Source organism: Bombyx mori, chromosome 28 (genome assembly GCF_030269925.1).
Source record: "Bombyx mori chromosome 28, ASM3026992v2".
Classification (NCBI taxonomy): domain Eukaryota; kingdom Metazoa; phylum Arthropoda; class Insecta; order Lepidoptera; family Bombycidae; genus Bombyx; species Bombyx mori.
The window spans coordinates 604,766-630,656 of record NC_085134.1 but is presented as its reverse complement, the minus strand read 5'-3'; the positions used below and the strand labels follow the sequence as shown (position 1 = coordinate 630,656).

General features: G+C 40.3%; 2 protein-coding genes across 2 annotated transcripts in view; one reads left to right on the top strand and one right to left on the bottom strand.

Annotated features, from left to right (window-relative positions):
• Positions 1–25,891, bottom strand: part of LOC101739898 (uncharacterized) — a 127,085-nt gene that overhangs the window by 15,988 nt on the left and 85,206 nt on the right. The gene's annotated exons all lie outside the window — the stretch shown is intronic.
• Positions 14,366–22,827, top strand: LOC692832 (phytanoyl-CoA dioxygenase peroxisomal precursor). Its single transcript, NM_001046677.1, is given in 8 exon segments — positions 14,366–14,581; positions 15,847–15,966; positions 17,082–17,190; positions 17,521–17,676; positions 18,472–18,618; positions 20,559–20,702; positions 21,242–21,379; positions 22,636–22,827. Coding segments are annotated over 8 exon segments (903 nt in total). The 5' UTR covers positions 14,366–14,546; the 3' UTR covers positions 22,690–22,827.

The following is a 25,891-nucleotide window of genomic DNA, read 5'->3' as shown; positions in this document are numbered from 1 at the left end:
GTTCAGGCTCCGATACCGAATCGGAGATGGATTTCGAATCCGCGTCAAGCCCTCAGCCTGGAACTTCGGATGGGTTCCAAACCGTAACGCGCGGTAAAAAGCGTACTCGCGCCGTGGAGTCCCGGAGCTCCACGACGAAGCAGACAAAATCCGCGACCGCCTCCCGCCCGCAGGTAGTCGTGACACCGGAGTCGGACTCCGCTCGCCGCGTAACCCCGCCGCCGCGTCCCAAGCCCGCGCCCGCTCCTAAAGCAGCTGCCCCGCCCCCGCTGATTCTCCAGGAAAAAACTGCGTGGAACCGCGTTTCCCAGGCCCTTCAGGCAAATAAAATTAATTATACCCATGCGCGTAACGTCGCGCATGGGATTCAGATAAAGGTCGCAACGCCGGGCGACCATAGGGCCCTCTCAGCATACCTCCGAAAGGAGAACATAGGTTTCCACACCTATGCTCTTCAGGAGGACCGCGAGCTCCGCGTAGTGATACGCGGAGTCCCTAAAGAACTCGACATCGACTACATAAAGGAGGATCTGACCGCTCAGGCCCTCCCGATAGTTAGTGTGCACCGGATGCACAGCGGGCGGGGCAAACAGCCCTATAATATGATACTCGTGGCGTTAGAACCCACCCCGGAGGCCAAAAAGAAGATCACATGTCTCACGACAATTTGCGGCCTATCCGGGATCTCAATCGAAGCCCCCCACAAGCGTGGCACTCCCGGGCAGTGCTACAGATGTCAGCTTTACGGCCACTCGGCTCGTAATTGCCACGCGCGCCCCCGCTGCGTAAAGTGCCTCGGCGACCACGCCACACTAGATTGCTCGCGTGTTAGGGAAACCGCGACCGAACCCCCAAGCTGTGTCCTATGCCTTAAGCAAGGGCACCCCGCGAACTACCGTGGATGTCCTAGGGCTCCGCGCAAGCGTTCAACCCTCCCAGCTCCGCGAACCGTCGGCCCAAAGACTTCGGCACCCTCAGTGCCGAAACCTGCCTTCGTGCCGGCTGCAGTTCCCACGGTTTCAGCGTGGAAAAAGCCGCTGCCGTATACGAAGGCGGGAACGCAAACCGCACCCCCGCCCCCGCTCGCGACACGCCCCGCGCCTCAGCCCCTGCTCGCACCTCGCCCCGCGCCCGCGTTCCGTCCCCCGCAACCCTCTGCCGCCAACGACTTCGCGCTCGTGCGCGACTTCGTCACCGCGGTGAACTTCGACCGTCTGCGATCGTTCGCTGACGCTATCCGTAGGTCGACAACCCCCGAACAGCGGCTCGCGGCCGCGTTCGATCACATGGACGTTTACGAGTCCGTGTCGCGTACGTTATAAAATCTTTACCGGTAATCAATGGCGCAAAAAGGTAGAGAAAAACCGTATTCCCTTACGTTAGCATTCTACAATGCTAACGGACTCGCGCGGCAACGCGATCAAATTTTCGAATTCCTCCGCGACAATCTTATAGATATCTTGTTAGTGCAGGAGACCTGTCTGAAGCCCTCGCGTCGCGACCCGAAAGTCGCGAATTACGTCATGGTTAGGAATGACAGACTCACCGCCTCCAAAGGCGGGACTGCCATTTACTATAGGCGGGCCCTGCACGTTGTCCCTCTCGATACTCCCTCGCTCACACATATCGAGGCGTCAGTGTGCCGCATCTCGCTGACGGGACACCAGCCGATCGTCATCGCATCCGTTTATCTCCCCCCGGACAAGCCCCTTCTGAGCAGTGACATCGAGTCACTGTTCGGCATGGGAGACTCTGTCATCCTGGCAGGCGATTTAAATTGCCACCACACTAGGTGGAACTGCCATCGTACAAACGTTAACGGTAGGCGTCTCGACGCGTTTATAGACGACCTCACCTTTGAAATAGTCGGTCCCACAACTCCAACATGTTATCCGTATAACATCGCGCTCCGTCCGAGCACTATAGACCTGGCATTGCTTAGGAACGTAACTCTGCGCTTGCGTTCCATCGAAGCAATGTCAGAGCTCGACTCAGACCACCGACCTGTCGTTATGCAGCTCGGTCGCCCCCACAACCCAGTCACTGTCACGAGGACCATGGTGGATTGGAATAAGCTGGGCACGTGCCTAGCCGACGCCGCTCCGCCAATCCTCCCTTGCGGCCCGGATTCGAATCCATCCCCCGAGGACACCGTCGAATCCATAAACATCATTACCGATCACATCTCCTCCGCGATCATTAGATCTTCAAAAGAAGTCGATGTGGAGGACAGCTTCCACCGCATCAGACTGTCCCCCGATCTTAGGAATCTCTTAAGAGTTAGGAACGCGGCAATCCGGGCCTACGATCGTCTTCCCACGCATTCAAACCGGATTCGGATGCGTCGTCTACAACGCGAAGTCCACTCCCGCTTAAGCGACGCGCGCAACGATAATTGGCATAGTTATTTAGAACAACTCGCGCCCTCCCACCAAGCATACTGGCGACTAGCTAGGACTCTCAAATCCGAAACTACCGCTACTATGCCTCCCCTCGTACGCCCTTCAGGCCAACCACCGGCATTCGATGACGAAGACAAGGCTGAGCTGCTGGCCGATGCACTGCAAGAGCAGTGCACCACCAGCACTCAACACGCGGACCCCGAACACACCGAGTTAGTCGACAGGGAGGTCGAGCGCAGAGCTTCCCTGCCGCCCTCGGACGCGTTACCCCCCATTACCACCGACGAAGTTAGAGACGCGATCCACAACCTACAACCTAAGAAGGCACCCGGCTCCGACGGCATCCACAACCGCGCGCTTAAACTCTTGCCAGTCCAACTGATAGCAATGTTGGCTACAATCTTAAATGCCGCTATGACGCACTGCATCTTTCCCGCGGTGTGGAAAGAAGCGGACGTTATCGGTATACATAAGCCGGGCAAACCGACAAACGAAACTTCTAGTTACCGTCCGATTAGTCTCCTCTCGACGATAGGAAAAACTTACGAACGGCTCCTTAGGAAACGCCTCTGGGATTTTGTTACCGCGAACAAAATTCTCATAGACGAACAGTTCGGATTCCGCTCTAAACACTCGTGCGTACAACAAGTGCACCGCCTCACGGAGCACATTCTGATAGGACTAAATAGGCGTAAACAAATCCCGACCGGCGCCCTCTTCTTCGACATCGCGAAGGCGTTCGACAAAGTCTGGCACAACGGTTTAATTTATAAACTGTACAACATGGGAGTGCCAGACAGACTCGTGCTCATCATACGAGACTTCTTGTCGAACCGCTCGTTTCGATATCGAGTAGAGGGAACTCGTTCTCGTCCCCGTCAACTGACCGCCGGAGTCCCGCAAGGCTCCGCGCTCTCCCCGTTATTATTTAGTTTGTATATCAATGATATACCCCGGTCTCCGGAGACCCATCTAGCGCTCTTCGCCGATGACACGGCTATCTACTACTCGTGTAGGAAGATGTCGCTGCTTCATCGGCGACTCCAGATCGCAGTAGCCACCATGGGACAGTGGTTCCGGAAGTGGCGAATAGACATCAACCCCACGAAAAGCGCAGCGGTGCTCTTCAAAAGGGGTCGCCCTCCGAACATCACTTCGAGCATCCCACTCCGTAGTAGGCGCGCAAACACCTCCGCCGTTAGTCCCATCACTCTCTTTGGCCAGCCCATACCGTGGGTCTCGAAGGTCAAATATCTAGGCGTCACCCTCGACAGAGGGATGACATTCCGTCCCCATATAAAAACGGTACGCGACCGCGCCGCGTTTATTCTAGGACGACTCTATCCAATGCTTTGTAGTCGAAGCAAACTGTCCCTCCGTAATAAGGTAACTCTCTACAAAACTTGTATACGCCCCGTCATGACGTATGCAAGCGTAGTGTTCGCTCACGCAGCCCGCACCAACTTGAAATCCCTTCAGGTTATTCAATCACGATTCTGCAGGATAGCCGTCGGAGCGCCTTGGTTCCTTAGGAATGTGGATCTCCACGACGACCTGGAGCTCGACTCTTTTAGTAAGTATCTACAGTCGGCATCGCTGCGCCATTTTGAGAAGGCGGCACGACATGAGAACCCTCTCATCGTAGCCGCTGGAAATTACATACCCGACCCAGTAGACCGAATGGTAAACCGTCGACGTCGCCCAAAGCACGTCATTACGGATCCTCCTGATCCATTAACGGTGCTTTTAGGCACCACAAGCACCGGTCACCGTCCTCGTCGAACCCGTCGCTTGCGACGAAGGGCTCGACGAGCGAACTAACCCATAGACACAGCCCACTGAGTTTCTCGCCGGATCTTCTCAGTGGGTCGCGTTTCCGATCCGGTGGTAGATTCAGCGAAGCACTGCTCTTGCTAGGGTCAGTGTTAGCAACTCTCCGGTTGAGCCCCGCGAGCTCACCTACTAACGTTAGGGTGAAGCTGAAATAGCCTCTCAAGGCTATCAGCATAGGTAGGGAAAAAAAAAAAAAAAAAAAAAAAAAAAAAAAAAAAAAAAAAAAAAATGTCGTTGTGGTTTTTGACATTACATTTGAATTTTGAATTTTGGAATGTCTTAGTTTTGTCATTCTCTTTTATCCGTGCTATTGTACGGGATTTATAAAATTTCTAAAATATACAAATTTTATACGTACAATCCTCGCGAGTTTATTTATCAAGTTCCTTGCCCATCCTAATCATACAGTCCACTACAACTATTAGTTACCTCTGTGTGAAAGGAAACGTAAAAATCTATAAATATTCTTTTAGTAGTAATTAGAAAAGTATTCACATGTCGACAGATGACACCTTATGCTTCCATGACCACGAATACTGTAAAATATTCGTCAAAACTAATATAAAGGCAGTAAAAAATGCAAGATACCCTGTATGTTTTAAAAAGACGCTAGCAAAAGACATTTTCCTTAGTGTGTGGTCCATACGCCATTGGTCGAGAGAGCAACACGATGTCCCGAGTGTTGTTGAGCAAATAATAAAAAAAACACGGGAGATATCCCTAATTTTAAAAAAAAAATGCGTTTCAGGTTTCCGCCTGTTTCTGCCCATCAATTGATATCATTGTATATCATACTGTAGTGGATAACAGGGCTAAGCAAACCCACGCAATACGTGACATTGTTTTATGGGTACGTATTTTAACGACCTGCATAAATTGTTATAAAAGTAATCGATACGTGTGCTTATGGTAAACGTGTAGCTATGCAATAAATAATTTAATTCGTTTTTGTCTGCATTTGTAATTGCAAATTAGGTGAGCATATTCTACCACGGAAGGATTGTAGGGGAATTTTTAGTATCGGTCTATAATGTGGCAACACCAAATCTCGTCCAGTAGCGATTAGGGGATTCACCGGAGTGTTTGCGTTCGTACAGGTTGTGCTAAAAGTCTGCAGTAAACATCCATGAACAGAATTTCTATAATGTAAAAATATACCGAATATATGACGTCAGATAAGCGGATTCTTTTTTTTATTAGATGGATAAACGAACCCACGACCCACCTGATGCTAAGTGGCTAACCTAACGACTACACTCCTGGCTGCTTACATAATTTGACACACCGTGAAAACCGCGGCTCACATAAATGTCAAAACGACATTAGGACATTGTTTTGCTTATTATTTCAAATGATAAAATCTTATTTTGATAAATATCAAAAAAATGTAGGGTAGACATCGTAACGCCAGAGTATAAAATGGCGGTACGTGGACAGAGTCGGGTCAGGCCTAAACACGTCATTTCCGATCCTCCCGATCCACTAACGGTGCTTTTAGGTACCTCAACCATTATTAACCCATAGACACAGCCCATTGAGTTTCTCGCCTGATCTTCTCAGTGGGGGAACTGCCACTTAGCCATCCCTGACGCCGTCATATATGTATATCTCAATATTTACCGTGTCACTTATTCGGTAGCACACCCTATAAAAATATTTATAGCTTTGCAATAAACGAGTGACCTTATTGAAGAGTGCAATTAAAATTATTGTCACTAGGACAGATGAAGTCATATAATTACGCTTTACATTTCCAGCTAGGTAGTTAATAAATACGCACGTTTGATAAAAGAGGTTTATATTAAAAAAAAAATATCCTATAATTTATCTACATTTGTCCCCAATAACTAATACATTAATTATTATACTCTCGTTGATTTTCGCAAGTCCTAGACATAATTCAGTTTATTAGTACAGTTTCATTTCGCGATTTTCATAAGAATAAAAAAAAAAACAAAGGTTAGGTTAAATCGGAAAAGTACTTAGTTTACTGGTGGTAGGACCTCTTGTGAGTCCGCACGGGTAGGTACCACCACTATGCCTATTTCTACCGTGAAGCAGTAATGCGTTTAGGTTTGAAGGGCGGGGAAGCCATTGTAACTATACTGAGACCTTAGAACTTATATCTCAAAGCGTGTGTGGCGCATTTCCGTTGTAAATGTCTATGGGCTCCAGTAACTACTTAACACCAGATGGGCTGTGAGCTCGTGCACACATCTGAGCAATAAAAATAAAATAAATAAAAAAGGTCGGTAGTTAATAAATACGCGAATTTGATATTGGAGGTTTATATTTAAAAAAAAATCCTATAATTAATCTACATTTGTCCCCAGTAACTTACACATTAATAATAATTGTACTCTCTTCGATTTTCTAGTCGAAGTCTTGGACATAATTAAATCTATTAGTGCAGTTTAATTTCGTGTTTTTCGTAATAAATAAAATAAAAAAAAGGTTAGATTAAATCGGAAAATTACATTTTAATTATTCATATTTTTTGCTCCCTATCTATTATTCTCTAGTAGCCTGAGGGGCAATACCAGTTACGCGCGAAGGGGTAGGTGAGCTCATGGGCTCAACATGAGAGATTTTACTAACACTATCCCTAGCAAATTAGTTCGCTCGAAAATTAGTCTTAATCGACGATTTACACGCTTAGAGCAATAACAAAATGGTTTTCAAAACTTACACGCTCGATACACCGTCTAAACAAACCATAACACAGTCGTATCAGATGTCTATCGGAAATCCAATTACAAATCTCACAGTCGATATGAAGAAGTTAAGGCTATGATTACATTACCGTTCAATGTGGCCCGCACGTGTGCTCAAAGATAAGAGCATGAACACACATTGCGTGTTCTAAATATTCGCGTAACGTAAGATATATTTGGAATGAAGTTCCTTATGGGACGATGCGGAGTGGTACCCTAACCGGGAAAAACGTCCGTAACGTAAGATTTTTATTAGTAATGAACACTGTGTCGAATTAACTTTGTAATAGCGTACAAAAAATATCATATTTTTTTATAATTCATTGACCACGATCTCAGAGCGTTCGTTTGCGCAATACACTAACTCTTATGCAAAAAACCGTGAATGAAGTGTACCACAATAAGTTAGCACGTTACCGAATAACCGTGGGTTGTTGCGAAACCTCCAGTTTTATTTTGTTTATACCTCGAATAGAACTTAAAATTAATATCTTAATAATAAGGAACTTCGTTCCTATCCGGTGTCCCACGACACTACACATCTTTTTTTATGAAGTAAGGATTACTGGTGGCCCTTTATCTTTCCAGATTCACCAGGATGGGCGGGCGAGCATGGGCTCAGACAGGAGGGAAGGAAACAGCTGCCCGAGCGCTTCCAGAGGAGACTTAACAACTCAAAGGCAAATACTTCGCGAACGAGTTGGATTTTGTCATATCTTATAGCCAGCTTTATAGTCTTGGAGGTCAAGTATATGACGTAATGCCGTCGACTATTTCACATGACATCAGTTCAGGGTTTGATCCGTTGACCATTCCAGTAACCACCTAACACCAGGTGGGCTGTGAGCTCGTCCACACATCTAAGCAATAAAAAAAACAAGCACCGTTGGATCGCTACATATGACTGCACCGGAGCACCGGACGTCTTATCCATTAGGTCACGACGATTCCAAATTGTTATTTCAAAAGTATAATACATACTTACCATGGAGGATGGTATAGCAACTGTGTGGACAGAAAATAAAAAAATTATAAAAAGAAATCGGACGGACGCGACACAGACACAGTTTGCTTTATTTCGGTCAAAGTAACAATCGCCCTACATCTAACAGAGCCACTATGTAAACGAATATAAAGTTCAAGAACGCACGCAAAGGTACGCGCTCACAGAAACAGTTTATTTAAAATTCAAATACTTGACCTTCAAAACAATATTTTAAAATTTATTTTGACGTTACATTCGGCCATATTGGATGTAGCGTATTTGGCTTAAGGAGTAGGGTTATAAAAAGGCAAAGAAACCAAATTATTTTATATCGTTAGATAGCATGAAGTGGTCGTGGCCTAAAGTGTGTTTAGTGCGAGTTTTTTAACGTTCTCGATAGCGTAAAAGTTAACTCAAATTTGTATGGAGTTGGAACGTTTGCCGCTAGGGGCGCTGTTCCAACTGCATACAAATTTGAGTTAGGTAGCTTTTTTGTTTTTTTTCTTACCCAAGCCTTGAGAGGCTATGTCAGCGTAATTTAACAATTAGGTGAGCTCACGGGGCTCCAACCTGACGACGTTGCTAACACGTTGAAGTCGTCGTGGCCTAACGGATAAGACGTCCGGTGCATTCGTATATAGCGATGCAACGGTGTTCGAATCCCGCAGGCGGGTACTAATTTTTCTAATGAAATACGTACTTAACAATTGTTCACGGTTGATTTCCACGGTGAAGGAATAACATCGTGTCATAAAAATCAAACCCGCAAAATTATAATTTGCGCAATCACTGGTGGTAGGACCTCTTGTGAGTCCGCACGGGTAGGTACCACCACCCCGCCTATTTCTGCCGTGAAGCAGTAATGCGTTTCGGTTTGAAAGGTGGGGCAGCCGTTGTAACTATACTGAGACCTTAGAACTTATATCTTAAGGTGTGTGGCGTATTTACGTTGTAGATGTCTATGGGTTCCAGTAACCACTTAACACCAGGTGGGCTGTAAGCTCGTCCAAACATCTAAGCAATAAAAAAATAAAAACTAACCATAGCAAGAGCAGTGCTTCGCAGAATGTACCACCGGAATCGCGACCCACTGGGAAGATCCGGCGAGAAACTCAGTGGGGTAAAGGATAAAACTCGCACTAGGCACACAGGATAAGACGCCCGGTGTCCTCGTATCGAACGATGCCACTGTGGCGGTGTTCGAACTCCGCAGCCAGGTTTGAATTTTTCCAATTAAATACATGCGTAACATATGTTCACTAATGACTTGAACGATGAAGGAATCATCATCATCATCATCAGCCCACAGTCGTCCACTGCTGGACATAGGCCCCTCCCAATCCACACCACTGAGCCCGGTCTACGGCTCTCCTCATCCACTTCTTGCCGGCGAGATGAAGGAACAACATCGTGTAATAAAAAATAAGACCCGAAAAATTAAATTGGGTAATTACTTTTGGTAGGACGTCTTGTCGGATAGGTACCACCACCCTACCTGTTTCTGCCGCGAATCAATAATGGGTTCCGGTTTGTAAGGTGGGGTAATCGATATACTATACAAGTCACAAGGTAGGTGGCGGCATTTACGTTTTATATAGGCTGCTGTAACTACATAACATTAAGTGACCCGTCCAAGCCTTCAAAAAACGTGTTTCTAAGCTCTTTAAGGTATAAAATCTAAATTAGCCTCTGTCGGGTTCGAGGTAGAATAACATTCTAAAATGAATAAGAAGATAATTTTGAACCAATCTATTTTTATGAATATTTCATTCCGGGATACAGGCGTTCGTTATAAGATACTGAAGTGTGTATACTTATATATTATAGCATAGTATTAGCATAGCATTTAGTATATAACATAGTTAATAGGTGTAATCTCGTATGTCCCCCTAATAAGGCGGACCACCCAGAAACATAGGCTTCTTTATAATTGTAAACTAGGATTAAGATGAATATTAAACATGGAATACACGCAAGACATTTTCCTTTAACTCATCCCAAAATACAAAAATACAACTTTACAATACAATTTTTTTTTTTTAATAAAAAACTTAAACATCTGTCTTACAATTAACTACATAAGTATGTTTATTATACGGGTGAATTGATGCCGATTGACATATGAATTGAACATGTTTTAAAATTCGATAAACACTTTTAAAGAGGTGAAGATTTATAAAAAAGATTTGCTATGCCTAATGGAATTTACAGGTGTAAAATGTTATTCAAAACTATTGATAGGGAGTATGAGCAAAAAGAATATTGTAACAAAAAGACGTTACCTACTGTTTTTGTATATTATTAACATAGCAAACGCATTGTGAAATTCCTCTTAAATTAGATTGTTAGTATACATTTTTGTTTATTTCTACGATTTACTTATGTGACCCCTATACGATTTATCTTAAAAGAGGTTAATATGTTATAAAGATGACATAAATGGAATTTTGAATATTGAAACATTATAAGAAGGAACATTAGAAATATAAAAGCATTCTGAAATATTGAAATATAAAAAACATTAAAAAAGTGGTGAAGCAATAGCTTTAAATGTTCTTTCTCTTTATAGAGCAACTCAATTTGTGCTATAATTTTACTAGGCAATGAGTGTTTTTACTTTTATTTAAAAAAAATAACACAAACGCCAAATATTTGAAATTTTTGTTAAAGACCCGAGCGCAGCCGGAGCGTGCCGTTAGTCTATATATATAAAAATGAATTGCTGTTCGTTAGTCTCGCTAAAACTCGAGAACGGCTGGACCGATTTGGCTAATTTTGGTCTTGAATTATTTGTGGAAGTCCAGAGAAGATTTAAAAGGTAGATAAATATGAAAATCGGAATTAAATAAAAATAACAACATTTTCTTTCCTTTGATATGTCCCCCGTCGGGCGGATTCCTTTTGTTTATTTTAAGTTTATTTTATACAAAAGTTTACGTCTTTTATTTATCGATTGAGGCACTACGAAGTCTGCCGGGTCAGCTAGTACTTATATAAAGAGTAAACCGTAACACCTAAACTTAAGAGTAAGAGAACAACATTTCTATTGAGACAGACTAGGTTAGTAAAGAGTTAGGCGATTCTCGACTTCTACGAGTTCTTTATCTCGCAGAAGGAGGCGGCGGGAGAGGGAAAGCTCTTGTTGGACGGTTCTATTTGAAGGGATTGGGTTTGTAGGTGAGAGGCTTCGATCAACAATTGTAACTATTGTTACTATTATTGATCGAAGGTGAGAGGCTATTTAAAAACACTGCTTCGTGGTTAATATAATTATATTGCAAAAACTTTTTACACTGTTACACCATTACAATATTTTATTTTTATAAAACCCTAAGAGGTCGCACTGTCCGTGTGTGTTACAATTATCTGTTTTAAACGTTTAAATAAACATTCCAATATTCGATTTTTTTCTTTTTTTCCTACCTAATCTGAGAGCCTTGAGAGGCTATATCAGCGTAACCTTTGAAGGGTATGGAAATGCTCAGATGAGAGAAACGAACCTTTTATTAATATTATTTATTTAAGACATGTTTTTACAGTTATAGGTACATTTTCTTAGACCATAGTGTACTGACGCTACTCTTCATAGACTTTTTTTGTTTATTAGTGTCGTGCTACAGCTCACACTTATTAATAGGGATGTACCCACTAACAACCTTAACTAGTAAGTGAGCTCACGGGGCTCAAACCTGACAACGTTGCTAACACGAACCCTATGAAGAGCCGTGCTTCGCAGAATCTACCACCGGATCGGTAACGCGACCCACTGAAAAGATCCAGCGAGAAACTCAGTGGGCTGTGTCTGAGGGCTAATTTACTCGTCGAGCCCTTCGTCGTAAGCGACGGGTTCGACGAGAACGATGACCGGGAATATTCGAAAACTGTCACTTCACATGTGATCAGTGCTGCCAGCCATTACTTATATATTCAAAACTCCAACAGCTCTTCTTTCGCCGTGATAAGCCAAGAATCGGACGAGGACGTTCGCCCAACTCCGACACCTCTGAGGGGGCAGTCTCCTGCTGGTGATGGTCACGGGGTGATTGAGGGTTCGAAGCTGCGTACTCTTATACCCCCTCACGGTAAGATATAATGCTTCTCTGCAGGACTGCCGAGTGAAATCAGCAATCTTCCAAATTGATATACTCAGTTCCAATATAATACAAGCTAGTCTGTTTCCCATCTTAGTCAAGAGCGGTTGCCTACTCTTGTGTCAATTTAAGGTTAAATAAATATATATATTTTTTAAAAGGGATTTTTAAATTCCCGTTTAACAGTACGCTACCGTCACTCTAGCGCGCTGGCACCATGAGGTTGGGACACGCGCGGTGGCTGCGGTCTGCGGTGCAATCCTCATTGCTGTCGCCGCCGGAGATACTGTGGAAAAGCAACCCGGTCGCCGGTATATCGCGTTCCGACTCGACAGACTGGTTCTCACCTAACGAGGTATCCCGGAATACCAGCGGTATCGCCCGGGCGGCATGACAGATCGTCGCAACATGGAGGCCGGAGTCGGTGATCGACAATCTCCTCTATGATCTATCGGTCCGGCATCCTAGGGGTGGCTTTGCGAGTCTAGTGTTGACCGCGTGAACCTCCCTAATCTGCCCGAGTCCTGACCCCGGGTGGAGAGTACACGTCGGGTGAGAAACTACAAGGGGAATCGTTTTTTTTTTTATTGCTTAGATGGGTGGACGAGCTCACAGCCCACCTGGTGATAAGTGGTTACTGGAGCCCATAGACATCCACAACGTAAATGCGCCACCCACCTTGAGATATAAGTTCTAAGGTCTCAAGTATAGTTACAACGGCTGCCCCACCCTTCAAACCGAAACGCATTACTGCTTCACGGCAGAAATAGGCAGGGTGGTGGTACCCACCCGCGCGGTCTCACAAGAGGTCCTACCACCAGTAATTACGCAAATTATAATTTTGCGGGTTTGATTTTTATTACACGATGTTATTCCTTCACCGTGGAAGTCAATCGTGAACATTTGTTGAGTACGTATTTCATTAGAAAAATTGGTACCCACCTGCGGGATTCGAACACCGATGCATCGCTTCAACACGAATGCACCGGACGTCTTATCCTTTAGGCCACGACGACTTCAAAAGTGGGTGGGTGGAGCCCTAAAAATATCTTGGACCCGTGGTCTGCTCCCAAAATCTGCAGACCGTTAAGTCCCATATCCCGCGTCCTCTCAAGGCGCGGACACCTCTATAATCGGCTCTCTGTCCAAAAAAAATTAAGGTTATATCTTGTGGGAAACAGCCATTATACTATATAACTGTGACCTTATTTCTCCGAGGCTGCACATTTAAGACATCTGGTTGTACCGTGACATGGTCTACCATACATAGCAACAAAACAGTTGTAAAAAAGAACTTTTATTGTTACATTACTAAAGTACTAAAACTAATATCAACGACGACGATTTCCTCCAAAACAAAGATAATAATTAAAATAAAAATAAAAATTAAAAAAAATTGAGAAACAAACAAGTTCTTAAGATAAATAGAAGTCAGTCAAATATTTCTTCTTAATTATAGGTTGAATTGTTAATGAACACACAACTTGACATTGAAAACAATAAAAACACGCATAAAACCAAAATTATGGAAACAAAATCGCTGGACATGGCTTTTTTTGTTTTTACTGAAAGGTTATTTAATTTCACCTCATTCAACCCCTACGGTGTTGTCTTGCCTCATCTGATTTAATTACAGTTGATTTCAGTACGGTATATAATCAATTTCATTTCAAACATATTTAAGTTCTTTTTTAAATATTTTTTTCATCTAATAGCAAGCCTTTGTCATAAAAGATGTAATTTGTGGTCAGTGTTTCCATTGCTTGTTTTTCGGTCGAAGAAGAAAAAATAAAAAGGAAAATGTTATGTAGTTAAAAAAGAATTTTTGGCGGGAACACGAGGAGCGAAGTTGTGTGAATTATTTTATTTTGGATATTTTTAATATATTTTATTTATTATTATATATTATGTAATTTGTAATAAGTAATAACGTTGGTTTATTAACTGCTTATTAATTTTAAAGGTGCACAAATGTGGGAAAATGAAACAAAGCCGCTGGACGTAACTTCTCTGGATGCTCCAAAAAGTCCACCATTTTACTGAGATTATATTTCATCCCATATCATCTCATATAATTTCATGTGACTTTATTTTATTTCATTTCATAATATCATTTTTCATATAAAAAAATATATAAAAGATTAGGCTTTATTATTTATTATATATTTATTACCATGGGCGACGGTAACCACTCACCATCAGGTGGGCCGTATGCTCGTCTGCCTACAAGGGCAATAAAAAAAAAGGCTGTATGGTATGATATCTTTGCCTTTCCAATTGGAAAAATAAAACTGCTGCTACTTGTTTTGTTTTATCCATAGATTATACACTTAATATATTCGAGAGTTTTATCACTTAATTCACATAAAAACAAGTGTAATAAATGTATTGTGAGTGTACTAATTATGCGTATTACGTAGGTACCTACATTGAACAAAAAATTTCCGAGTTCTGTGTGAATAATTCTTAGTTTGGAAGTTGCTTTTAATTAATTAAAACGTATATTAGTTCAAACTACAAAATGCCTTTAAAAGGTTTAAAAGTTCTACCTAATCCGTAAGTATCTACATCATTTTGTTTATCTGAACATCGTATGATATCATGTGGTGCAGTAGGTCGAGGCTATATTGTTCCCTGCGTAATCGCCGGTAGCCTAAGGCGATATTCCAACTTAATTTTACTGGTGGTAGGACCTCTTGTCCGCGCGGGTAGGTACCTATTTTTTTTTATCCTACCTAAGCTGGTTGCCTTGAGAGGCTATTCCAGCGGAACCTTAACTAGTAGGTGAGCTCACGGGGCTCAAACCTGACGAAGTTGCTAACACAAACCCTAGCAAGAACCGTGCTTCGCAGAATCTACCACCGGATCGAAAACGCGACCCACTGTCTGAGGGTTAATTTACTCGTCGAGCCCTTCGTCGCGAGCGACGGGTTCGACGAGAACGGTGACCGGAGGGTAGGTACCACCGCCCTGCCTATTTTTGCCGTGAAGCAGTAATGCGTTTCGGTCTGAAGGGTAGGACAGTCGTTGTAACTATACTGAGATCTTAGAACTTATATCTCAAGGTGGGTGTCACATTTACGTTCGAGATGTCTATGGGCTCCAGTAACCACTTAACACCAGGTGGGCTGTGAGCTCGTCTATCCATCTAAGCAATAAAAAAATAAAAATGCACCGTTTGATGGGAGAGTTCATGAGACTCAATGTGGACCTGTTGACTCTGAAAATTGCACCCCGAAATCTGCGTAAAAATTCTGATTGAACTGATCAATATAACGACTTTAAAATTTTGAACTGATATGACTTATACTTGGTATTCGAGTATGTTTCTGGTAGTAAAACTGGAAAAAATACTACTAACTCAAGAAAATATTAGAAATACTAGCTTGGGTTACTCACTGTGCAATATTGAATAACGATAAGTTTTTGTAACTATTTTTTATATGTGACAAATGCTTTTATTTGAGAAATATCTCCTTGTAAATATTTTTTTTTATCGTCTTTGTAGACAAAGTGAGTCTACACGGCCCACCCGAATGTAAGTGGTCACCGTCGCTCATGTACAACACCTATATATACTAGGGGCCTAGACAAGCCACTTAGTACTATTGTGGACTTCAGGCTCATTTGAAGAAAGACATATCATAATCCTCGGAAAAAACTGAAGGGGACATTCCCACTGTGGATGAATACAGTAGCTCCTGCCAGAATTATTGTTGTGTGAGAGACCCTACCTGAAGCCAGAGATTGTTTATCAAACTAAGTATAATTACTTGTAGTACTAATAAGCTCTATTATTATAACTTAGATTTATTTTACAGAGTGTTCTCAGAGCTGCCACAGAACTACAGATTGTCGGAGGAACAAAAATCATTCTATTGGGAGAATGGGTATCTAGTAATCAAGGAATTAATTGATTTCACTTCATTATATAGTTACAAGTGGGTAATATTTATTGTATATAATTTCTATTAAGCATAGTTAAATCAAAACCTTTGGCTGTTGTATGATGTTATATAATGATTATTTATTAATAGTTTCATGTACTCTTTCATGTACTCATGTTAATGTTTCATGTACTTTCATGTACTCATGTGTATAGTTTCATGTTTCATGTAAATGAATGTGTTTCATGTACTCAATAAATATATTGAGTACATAAAACACATTCATTTGCTGAACCGGTCACCGTCCTCGTCGAACCCATCGCTTGCGACGAAGGGCTCGACGAGCGAACTAATTGATAGACACAGCCCACTGAGTTTCTCGCCGGATCTTCTCAGTGGGTCGCGTTTCCGATCTGGTGGTAGATTCTGCGAAGCACTGCTCTTGCTAGGGTCAGTGTTAGCAACTCTCCTGTTGAGCCCCGCAAGCTCACCTACAAACGTTAGGGCGAAGCTGAAATAGCCTCTCAAGGCTATCAGCATAGGTAGGGGAAAAAAAAGGAAATAAAAAAAATTTGCTGAAACTACTTATTTTATCTTTATTGTGACATGAACCAAAGCTTGGGATATTGCTCCAATGAACAACAGTCTGAATGTGTGATGGCTATCTACCATACATATATTGCCGCTCATCTATCTACATACATATATTGCAATCCCAGAGATAATTTTCTTTTTTTATTGCACTTACAGTTCAATGCACAAACTTATCATTTTAATTGGATGCCAAAGTTCATAGACATCACAATTCTGTTTTCTCGTCCAACTCGAGTTTGAAGATTTCAACGAGCGAACTAAATCATAGACACAGCCCACTGGGTTTCTCGCCGGATCTTCTCAGTGGGTCGCGGTGCCGATCCGGTGGTAGATTCTGCGAAGCACTGCTGTTGCTCGGGCTAGTGTAAGCAAACTCTCTTAGGCTTAGCCCGTGAGCTCATCTAGCCGTTTGAGTATAACTGGAATAATAGCCCCTTAGACTACCAGTGAATAGGTAGAAAAAAAAGATACTCACAAATCAGATTTTTAAAGGAAGTATAAAAAAAAAAGTGAGTGCTCACAATACTACCAGCTCATGCATTTCCAACTGCAATTAGTTGTTTTTATTTATTCAGACAGCGCTTTCTGCAAATATGCAAAGGAATAGTTGACAGCCCTGTTATGATTGTCAAAGAACAGGCACTTTTTGAGAAGAACTTAAAACCTGAAGAATACATTAATAAGGTAACCATAGAAATTATAAATGTTGTAGAGCTCTATAAACTTAGAACTTTCTAAACATGTAAATATTCTGTGTAAATTTTTTTCTGCTAATAATATTTATCTCTAAAGTAGTTAGTCTAACATATATTTGCTTGTGCTGTTCTTAAAACCACAGATTCGCGTATGGAAAAACCAACCAAATTTATTTGTATTTAGATTTAGAATTTTTTTGAAATGTGAAATATCAGTCTCACTTTTAATTAAATAACAGCTAATAACAAATTATGAGCCCTCATAGACACCGAACCCTCTAAATGTGATGAGCAACAATTGAAATATAAACTTTTTCAGCTCCAAGAAATCTTATATGATGATGTGTTCATGACCTATGGTGAACATCCCAGGCTATTGGATGTGATCTCGCAGTTTATTGGTGATGACATAACGGCTATTCACAGCATGTTCATCAACAAACCCCCAGGTACCGCCAGACATCCGCCGCACCAGGTGAATATTGAGTACCCTCTTGAGTGACCATGTCCATATCAAAGGCCTCTACGTACAAAACGTCATGTCAAAAATGCTGGTTTACAGGAGAGTGTTTTAAAATTTCAAATCTCATGTGTAATTAAATCATAAAAGTAACTTCTATCTTTTTAGTATTGATTTCAAGTATTCCATTTTGGCCGGTTCTAATGGTATAATAATTATTTGTAATATCTTCGATTTACCCGGAAAAGTAGTTAAATGACTATTTCTACCACAACTATTAAATAATAACATATTAATAATTTTTAAGACCGTATAAAACTTCATATAAGGATGACTGTATCTACATCAACAAAGTATTTTTGTTTTAGAAGTTAACATCTTATACGTCTATTTATCCTTTGAAATATTAATTATAAAATAAAAGATATATGTGGTAATGAATTGATTATGAACAAAAATGAATGAATAAAAATGAAAAAAAATGATTATGAACTAATAAAAAAACGTGATTTTGGACATGACTCTTTATACGTAGGGACCGTCATTATACACAAGTAAAGTTCATACCCCTTCTGCAGTATAATCTCAGAGATTCCTTTTAACATAATTATAGATTGATCACCTACCATAGTGCGATGACATCAAATATGAATGAAATGAGTCTACACAAACAAGTTTATACAAGCTTTGTTGACTATTTAGAAAAAAAGTATTGAAAGTACTTGAAAGGGAAACCGCAATATATTGAACTTCCAATAACTAGAAGCATTTCAAATAAAAATCATATTTAATGTCCATAAATGTTTTCAGGATTTATTTTATTTCCCGATCAGACCTGTGGATAAGATCATAGGCTCATGGACTGCCGTGGACCATGTCAATAAGGATAATGGCTGTCTGTATGTCATTCCAAAGTCTCATAAGCAAGATATTTTATACCCCCATGGTGATGTGCCGGTGAGTTGACAGTTAGGGAGTTGGATTTATTCGTGAGACCAGAGACCAATAATAGATTGGGAGCAAAATATCTGTAGGGCTCACACATTTAAAGGTTAAGGTGAGAGGGAGAGGGAAAGTATGATACAATAGATGTTCAAGGAGAGAAGTGGCAAGTTGCCTGGCTGTTGGCACAGCAATGCTGTCTCTATGAGCCGGAGTCACATACGTATCTTCTGATTATTATGGCACTTGTGATAAATAAATAGAGATTACATTAATAAATGCTGCATGCACTGCATTAATAAATAGAAAAAATCAATTTGTATTTTTGTACACTATTCCGACTAGTGTTCGCCTGGTGATCATATTTTTACAATTGTTTTTTTTGACAACAATAAATCAATAATAAATATTAAAAAAGAAACTCGACTGACGAGTAACGAAGATAGCCTTGTATTGTAATATTACTGTGCAGGTGCAGTCCACAGACATCACTATCAAGTCTCATTTGTATATAACGGCTGTGTGTGACATTACTTCTACAGCAGTGCTTCCCAACGTGGGGCCCATGCTCCACAAAGGGGCAGTCTGATAATTAAGGGGAGCAATTGCACTAAATTAATATAGAAAATCTGTATTAAAATTATTTTGAATTTCACTTTTTTTATATGTTTTGAAATATTGCTTACTGTTTTGATAACAATTTCATAGTGATTTCTTTCTAAAACTGATTATTTAAGTTTCTTAATTGAACAAATTATTATTTTTATGTTTGGGGCGCATAAAAATTTAAAAGCGTTACAGTGGGGCATGGCATAAAAAAGGTTGGGAAACACTGGGGAACATCGGCACATATAATATGTACGATTTTTTTTTATTTTTTATTTATACATCTGATTCTACATTAAAGGATCATATTATTATATGGATTTTTTTCACGAACAGTTTTTTTTCTAGTTTGAAATTGTTTTCAATTTAAAAATGAAGAAGTTAAACTGGAATACGTAAATAAATATTTCATCATTTAGAGCAGCGGTCGGGGAACCGGGGTAAATTACCCCAAATGGGGTAAAATGAAATTTTGGGGGTTAAAAATGAAACTTTTGTGAGTAAAAAGTTTATATTGAAGTGAAACTTGTTTAGAATCGTTGTGATTTCAAACTCGATGAAACGAAATGAAACAAAACGAAAAAATATATGTTTTCTTTTTCAAAATTATCACGCGGGCTATAATATGAAAGATGCTAAAAAGAAGCGATTTAATTTTTTTTTGTTCTTCGCCATGGGGTAATATCAACTTACACAAAAATATTTTGGGGTAATAATTAAAAAAGTTCCCCGACCGCTGATTTAGAGCGAGACACATTCTATATATGAGTCGTCTATTATCAAAGGCGGCAATCTGTACATTTGGACAAAAAAAATTTATTGATATGTCAATACAGATTTATTTGAATATAATCGTCTCCTTCAAAGAATACGGTTCAAAACCTGCATTAAATAAAGGTTAATAGTTAACCTGTTATTTATCTAAGATGTCGTTCCGAAGAGTTTTGTGACTGCCAATGGAATACAAAGTCAATAATTCGTTTTTCTGATTTACCAATCATTGTCCAAAAGTCAGATTGCCGGCTTTGATAATAGTCGACTCATATATAAAAATGAATTGCTGTTCGTTAGTCTCGCTAAAACTCGAGAACGGCTGGAACGATTTGGCTAATTTTAGTCTTGAATTATTTGTGGAAGTCCAGAGTATTTTTAACAGATAAATATGAAAATGCTCGGAATTAAATAAAAATAACAATTTTGTTTTCCCTTTGATGTGTTCCCCGTCGGATGGATTCCTTTTGTTTGTTTTAAGTTTATTTTATACAAAAGTTTAGGTCTTTTATTTATCGATTGAGGCACTACGAAGTCTGCCGGGTCAGCTAGTCATCAATAATAAATAAAAAATTCAGGAGGCCGGTAAACTGTACCACGGGATTTTGAACGAAGAGACGCTCGCCCCGGAGCACGCCCGTGTCTCTGTGGACATGGCCCCCGGGGACACCGTGCTGCTGCACCCGCGCCTGCTCCACGGCTCCGGACCCAACCGCACCCAGGTACACACCCAGCCCGCCGCGCCCGCTGTAGCCCGGGACAGTCGTCGTGGTCTAAAGGATAAGACGTCCGGTGCATTCGTGTTGAGCGATGCACCGGTGTTCGAATCCCGCAGGCGGGTACCAATTTTTCTAGAAATACGTACTCAACAAATGTTCACGATTGACTTCTACGGTGAAGGAAGGTGAGTGGCGGCATTTACGTTATAGATATATTATATAGACTCCAGCAACCATTTAACACCAGGTGGGCTGTGAGCTCGTCCACACATCTAAGCAATAAAAAAAAACACTGAAAGGTCTTAGTTACCAGGTCATAAAATACGCTAAAAATTTTTTTTTCTTATACTATTTTTAATTCAATTTTAAAATTTATTTTTCATTTTTTCATATTTACCAAATTTCGCGTTAATCCGACGTTTTAAAGGGGTTTAAAATCATGTTCAAAGATTCCGTTACATACATACATATTACATACGTCTGAAGGTAATAAGAGCGTATTAAAAAGGTAAATGCAGTATATCCTCACGTTTGTCACACAGCGGCACCGGAAGGCGATCACGGTGCACTTCGCGAGCAGCGCGTGCGAGTACGTGGACGTGCGCGGCTCCGTGCAGGAGCGCCTCGCCGCCGACGTGCAGGCCGCCGCCACCCGCCGGGGACTCCGAGTCAGCTATCAGGTGCGCGCAGGGGAACCACACTTAAACGAATCATAATCATGTCCCTGGCATTGCTGAAGTCCATGGGCGACGGTAACTACTCACCATCAGGTGGGCCGCATCGTCTGCCTACAAAAGCAATACAAAAAAAAAACGTGTGGCACTCGGGGGACTGCCGCGATAAAGCTATTGCATAGTATATTTTATCAACTTATGCAATTATAATTAGACAATAAAAAAAATAAGGCCACGCTATATTTATAAACATTAACAAAAGCAAAACATTAACTGTCCCCTTCACACTCATAAGCTAGACCGCGCGAGAAAGAGATGGGCAGACTTTTCATGATGACGTCACGCCGCGCGCTTATTCACAAACACTACACAAGCGCAACGTGTGAATGTGTTGAACGCGAACTACATGGTAGGCGGAGTGGGGGTGTTAGGTTTTATTTTCGTTACGGAATTTCTCGATTCGGTCGCCGCGCTCAAAGCATAAAAACTATGCAATAGCTTAACAAACAAACAAAATCGACCTCATTTTTTCTACCTATTCTAATAACCTCAATGAGTTATTCTAGATTCACCGAACTAGTAGATGATCTCACAGGGCTCAAACCGGAGTGTTGCTAACACTGACCCTAGCAAGAGCCGTGCTTAAATCTACCACCGGATCGGAAACGCGTCCCACTGAGAAGATCCGGCGAGAAACTCAGTGGACTTTAAATCGACCAATGAATACTTTTATGCGCTAAAAATCAAAACACAATTCGATGTCGGTATTAAAGTGTTATCGTTAAACCCGACATGAGCTATTGAGGTTTTTTTATACATGTTTTAAATTTGCAAAAACCTTTTTTTTTTTTAATAGACATCCTACATCCGAGCTCAATTAATTAATTCAAATCAGATAGACCGGAAGCATGTCCGGTGTTGTCAAATAATAAATAAGCGTGTGTTTGTGTGCAAGTCACACACGGTAGAAGTGAAACTTATAAATAAGATATAGATATACTGGCAATCCCACAGAAGCATACATATGGACAATGCTTAGTAGACGATAGTGGGGATAGAGCCGCTTATTACTTATTACTTAGACCGAGAACGTCTAATGTGTTCTATCTCATTCTCTCGCCGGCTGAATCCCATACATTTATGTGTTTGTGTCTCTATGGACTTATTTTTTCGTTTCGTCGACTTTGAAATCACGATTCCAAAGAAGTTTCAATTCAAAAACAATTAAACATCACACATATTAATATGTTTCTGGTTTTCAGGACATCTGGAGATACAAAAGTAAACAAGTCAAAGGTGTGAGATCGAATTTGTAAGCAATACATTAAGAAATTTATATTTTTATACGAAAGAGATTATTTTGGACTTGCTAGTTGTATTAAAGCTCCATCTATCGTATCGCAGACATCTTGTGAGCACGTAACATCAGGTAGACCGCGAGATCGTCTGCCGCGCTACAAGCAACTAGAACTTGCATGTTTACAACTGTTGTGGATAGATGGCGCTGTAATAGAAAAAGTTATTAATCGGGTACATTGTAATATTTTGTTTTTGTAACAGAATCTATGCTATTGTTATTAAATGGGTTTAATTAATGATTGTAAAAATATATTATATTCGTTTTGGGATGGAACTGTACTGTGATAGTGTTAAAGCTATGTATAAAGAAATATATGTGTCTATAACAAAGTTGTTGTTTTAATTTGTGTATTCCTGATTGGGCAACGAGATTCGGTATTGTCGCCCCACCGTCCGTTGCTTGGAAGCCGACCTGCCGCTCAAACCGGCTTACTATTCGGTTGCATACAGCTGTGTGCTTAGTGCGAGTTTCTTAACGTTCTGGATAGCGTAAAAGTTAACCCAATTTTGTGTGCAGTTGGAACAGCGCCCCTAGCGGCAAAGATAGGCAAACGATCCCATTCCATAAAAATATGAGCTAACTTTCACGCTATCGAGAACGTTAAAAAAAAAACTTCAGAGGTGTCAAGGGACACCCGGATGGAACGAAGTTCCTTTCGATTAATTAGTGAAGGAATTGTAATTTTTTTTTAAAGTTATAATAATAAATTACGGCATTATGAAGAAGAAAAAAACAATACTATGAACTAAATTCGGGTTAAAGATATTTTTTATTCTCAAAAGAATTACATAAATTCACTTAAATGAGAACAATAAAATAGTTATAATTAATTTAGATCGTGCAGTACATGACAATAATTTATGGTAACAACATGCGGTGCTATGACAATATATTTAACAAAAACTATAAAGATTATTATTTTCTTAAAATGTATAAAGAGGGTAGATTACCACAGAAGCAAGGTAAGTACAACGATCGCCTCGACCAGCCGCCGGCCGCTCGGTGGCGGGTAGATATTGACGCCACAAGGAGCTAGTTCGCATGGATGTGGCATTGGTAAAATGTTTGCAGGTTATTAGTTTCGTTGTTTTTTCATTTCATGGTTTAATTATTATTTGTTTATTATTTGTTTTGATACATTGTATGATTTTATGTGCATTGCATGATTGAGTTTTGTGTAAGTATGTAGGATTAAGATTAACAAATAATATTATGTAGTATGTTTACAATAGTTTTCTTAGGTTTATTGTAAATTACTATTGTTGAAACGCTATCTCGAGAAACTGTACTCATTACGCGAACCAATCGGATACGAGCAATGTCACGCGATAAGCGCCTACACGTTGATTGGTCAGAATGACGGATCTAAAAAGGTCGTGACAACTTTTCGTAAGAATTTTTTCCGTCTAGCCCCCTTTCACAACGCGCGATAAGGAACTTCGTTCCAACTCGCACTAATCACACTGGTCCTGTTATGTTAACATGGCTTATGTTGCAAGCCAGATTTTGTTTCTTTTTAATACGCTTTTATTAGCTTCAGACGTATATATGTTACGGAATCTTTGAACATGCATTGACCCCCTTCAAAACGGATTAACTCGAAATTTAGCATACTTATTAAAGACCGATGACAATTCAATATTTAAAAAATATAAATTTAGCTAAAAAATAAAAAATAGTTTAAAAAAAAACCAAAAAAATACGCTTTTGTAGAAAATCCAGCTAAAAAATAGAAAATAAATTTTAATGAATTTGAATTAAAAATAGTGTAAGAAAAAATGATTTTATTGTAAAAAAGCGTGGGGTGCTTTTCAGGATATTATCAAAATAATCCTTCTACTCATATCTGTTCATAAAATATTTATAACTACTGATACCATGCACCCCACGCTTTTTTATTTTCTATTTTTTAGTTGAATTTTCTATAAGAGCGTATTTTTTTAGTTTTTTTAAACTATTATTTATCACTTGTGTTTTTTATGTATATTTTAAGCTTGTAATGTGTATTATATGCCTATTAAATAAATTAAAAAAATCCCGCGAGTCGACGACCCTCACTGAACCACCGGTAGCAGTGTAGCGGACGGTCCATGCCACCGACCTTTTGTTTTTATTGCTTAGATGGATGGACGAGCTCACAGCCCACCTGGTGTTAAGTGGTTACTGGAGCTCATAGACATCTACAACGTAAATGCGCCACCCACCTTGAGATATGAGTTCTAAGGTCTCAGTATAGTTACAATGGCTTCCCCGCCCTTCAAACCTAAACGCATTACTGCTTCACGGCAGAAATAGGCAGGGTGGTGGCACCCATCCGTGCGAACTCACAAGACGTCTTGCCACCAGGAATTACGAAAATTATAATTTTACAGGTTTGATTTTTATTACACGATGATATTCCTTCACTGTGGAAGTCAACCGTGAACTTTTGTTAAGTACGTATTTCATTGGAAAAATTGGTACCCGCCTAAGATTCGAACACCGGTGCATCGCTATACACGAATGCACCGGACATCTTATCCTGTAGGCCACGACGACTTCAATTTATATTTGTTTTCAAATCTAGTTAGTTTTTTTTTTACGTTACTGCTTTAAAACTTTCCAGTACTGTTAGTGTAATCATCATTCCATCGCTCAACGAGATAAAAAATATTAAATAGTTATCCCTCTTGTTAATTATTTATTTAAATCGTATCATACTTAATTAACAAAAAATAATTTTACTAAATGTGAAACTTAATTAATTATTATCTATATATTAATACGTGAAGCAAAAACTTTGTATCCCTTTTTACGAAAATTGCGCGGACGGAGGAGTATGAAATTTTCCACACTTACAGGGAATATAGAGAAGAAGTGCTAATATTTTTTTTAAATAATGCATAACAGATACCTTAAACCAATAAAGAAAATATTACGCACCCTATCATGTACTTGATACAACACATACATAAAAATATACTCTTTGTTGACTGTCAATTGGGAAACTTTTATTATTGTTTAAAATCTGTGGTCGAATTGAAAATATGTAGATTAATATTATTTGTCATTAATATTATTAATCTATAGTGCAGTTTTGGCGAATACTGTGATAATATTATCGAATAATATAATAGTGTTTGATATTGTCAACCATAATAATGTTTAAACTTATAATT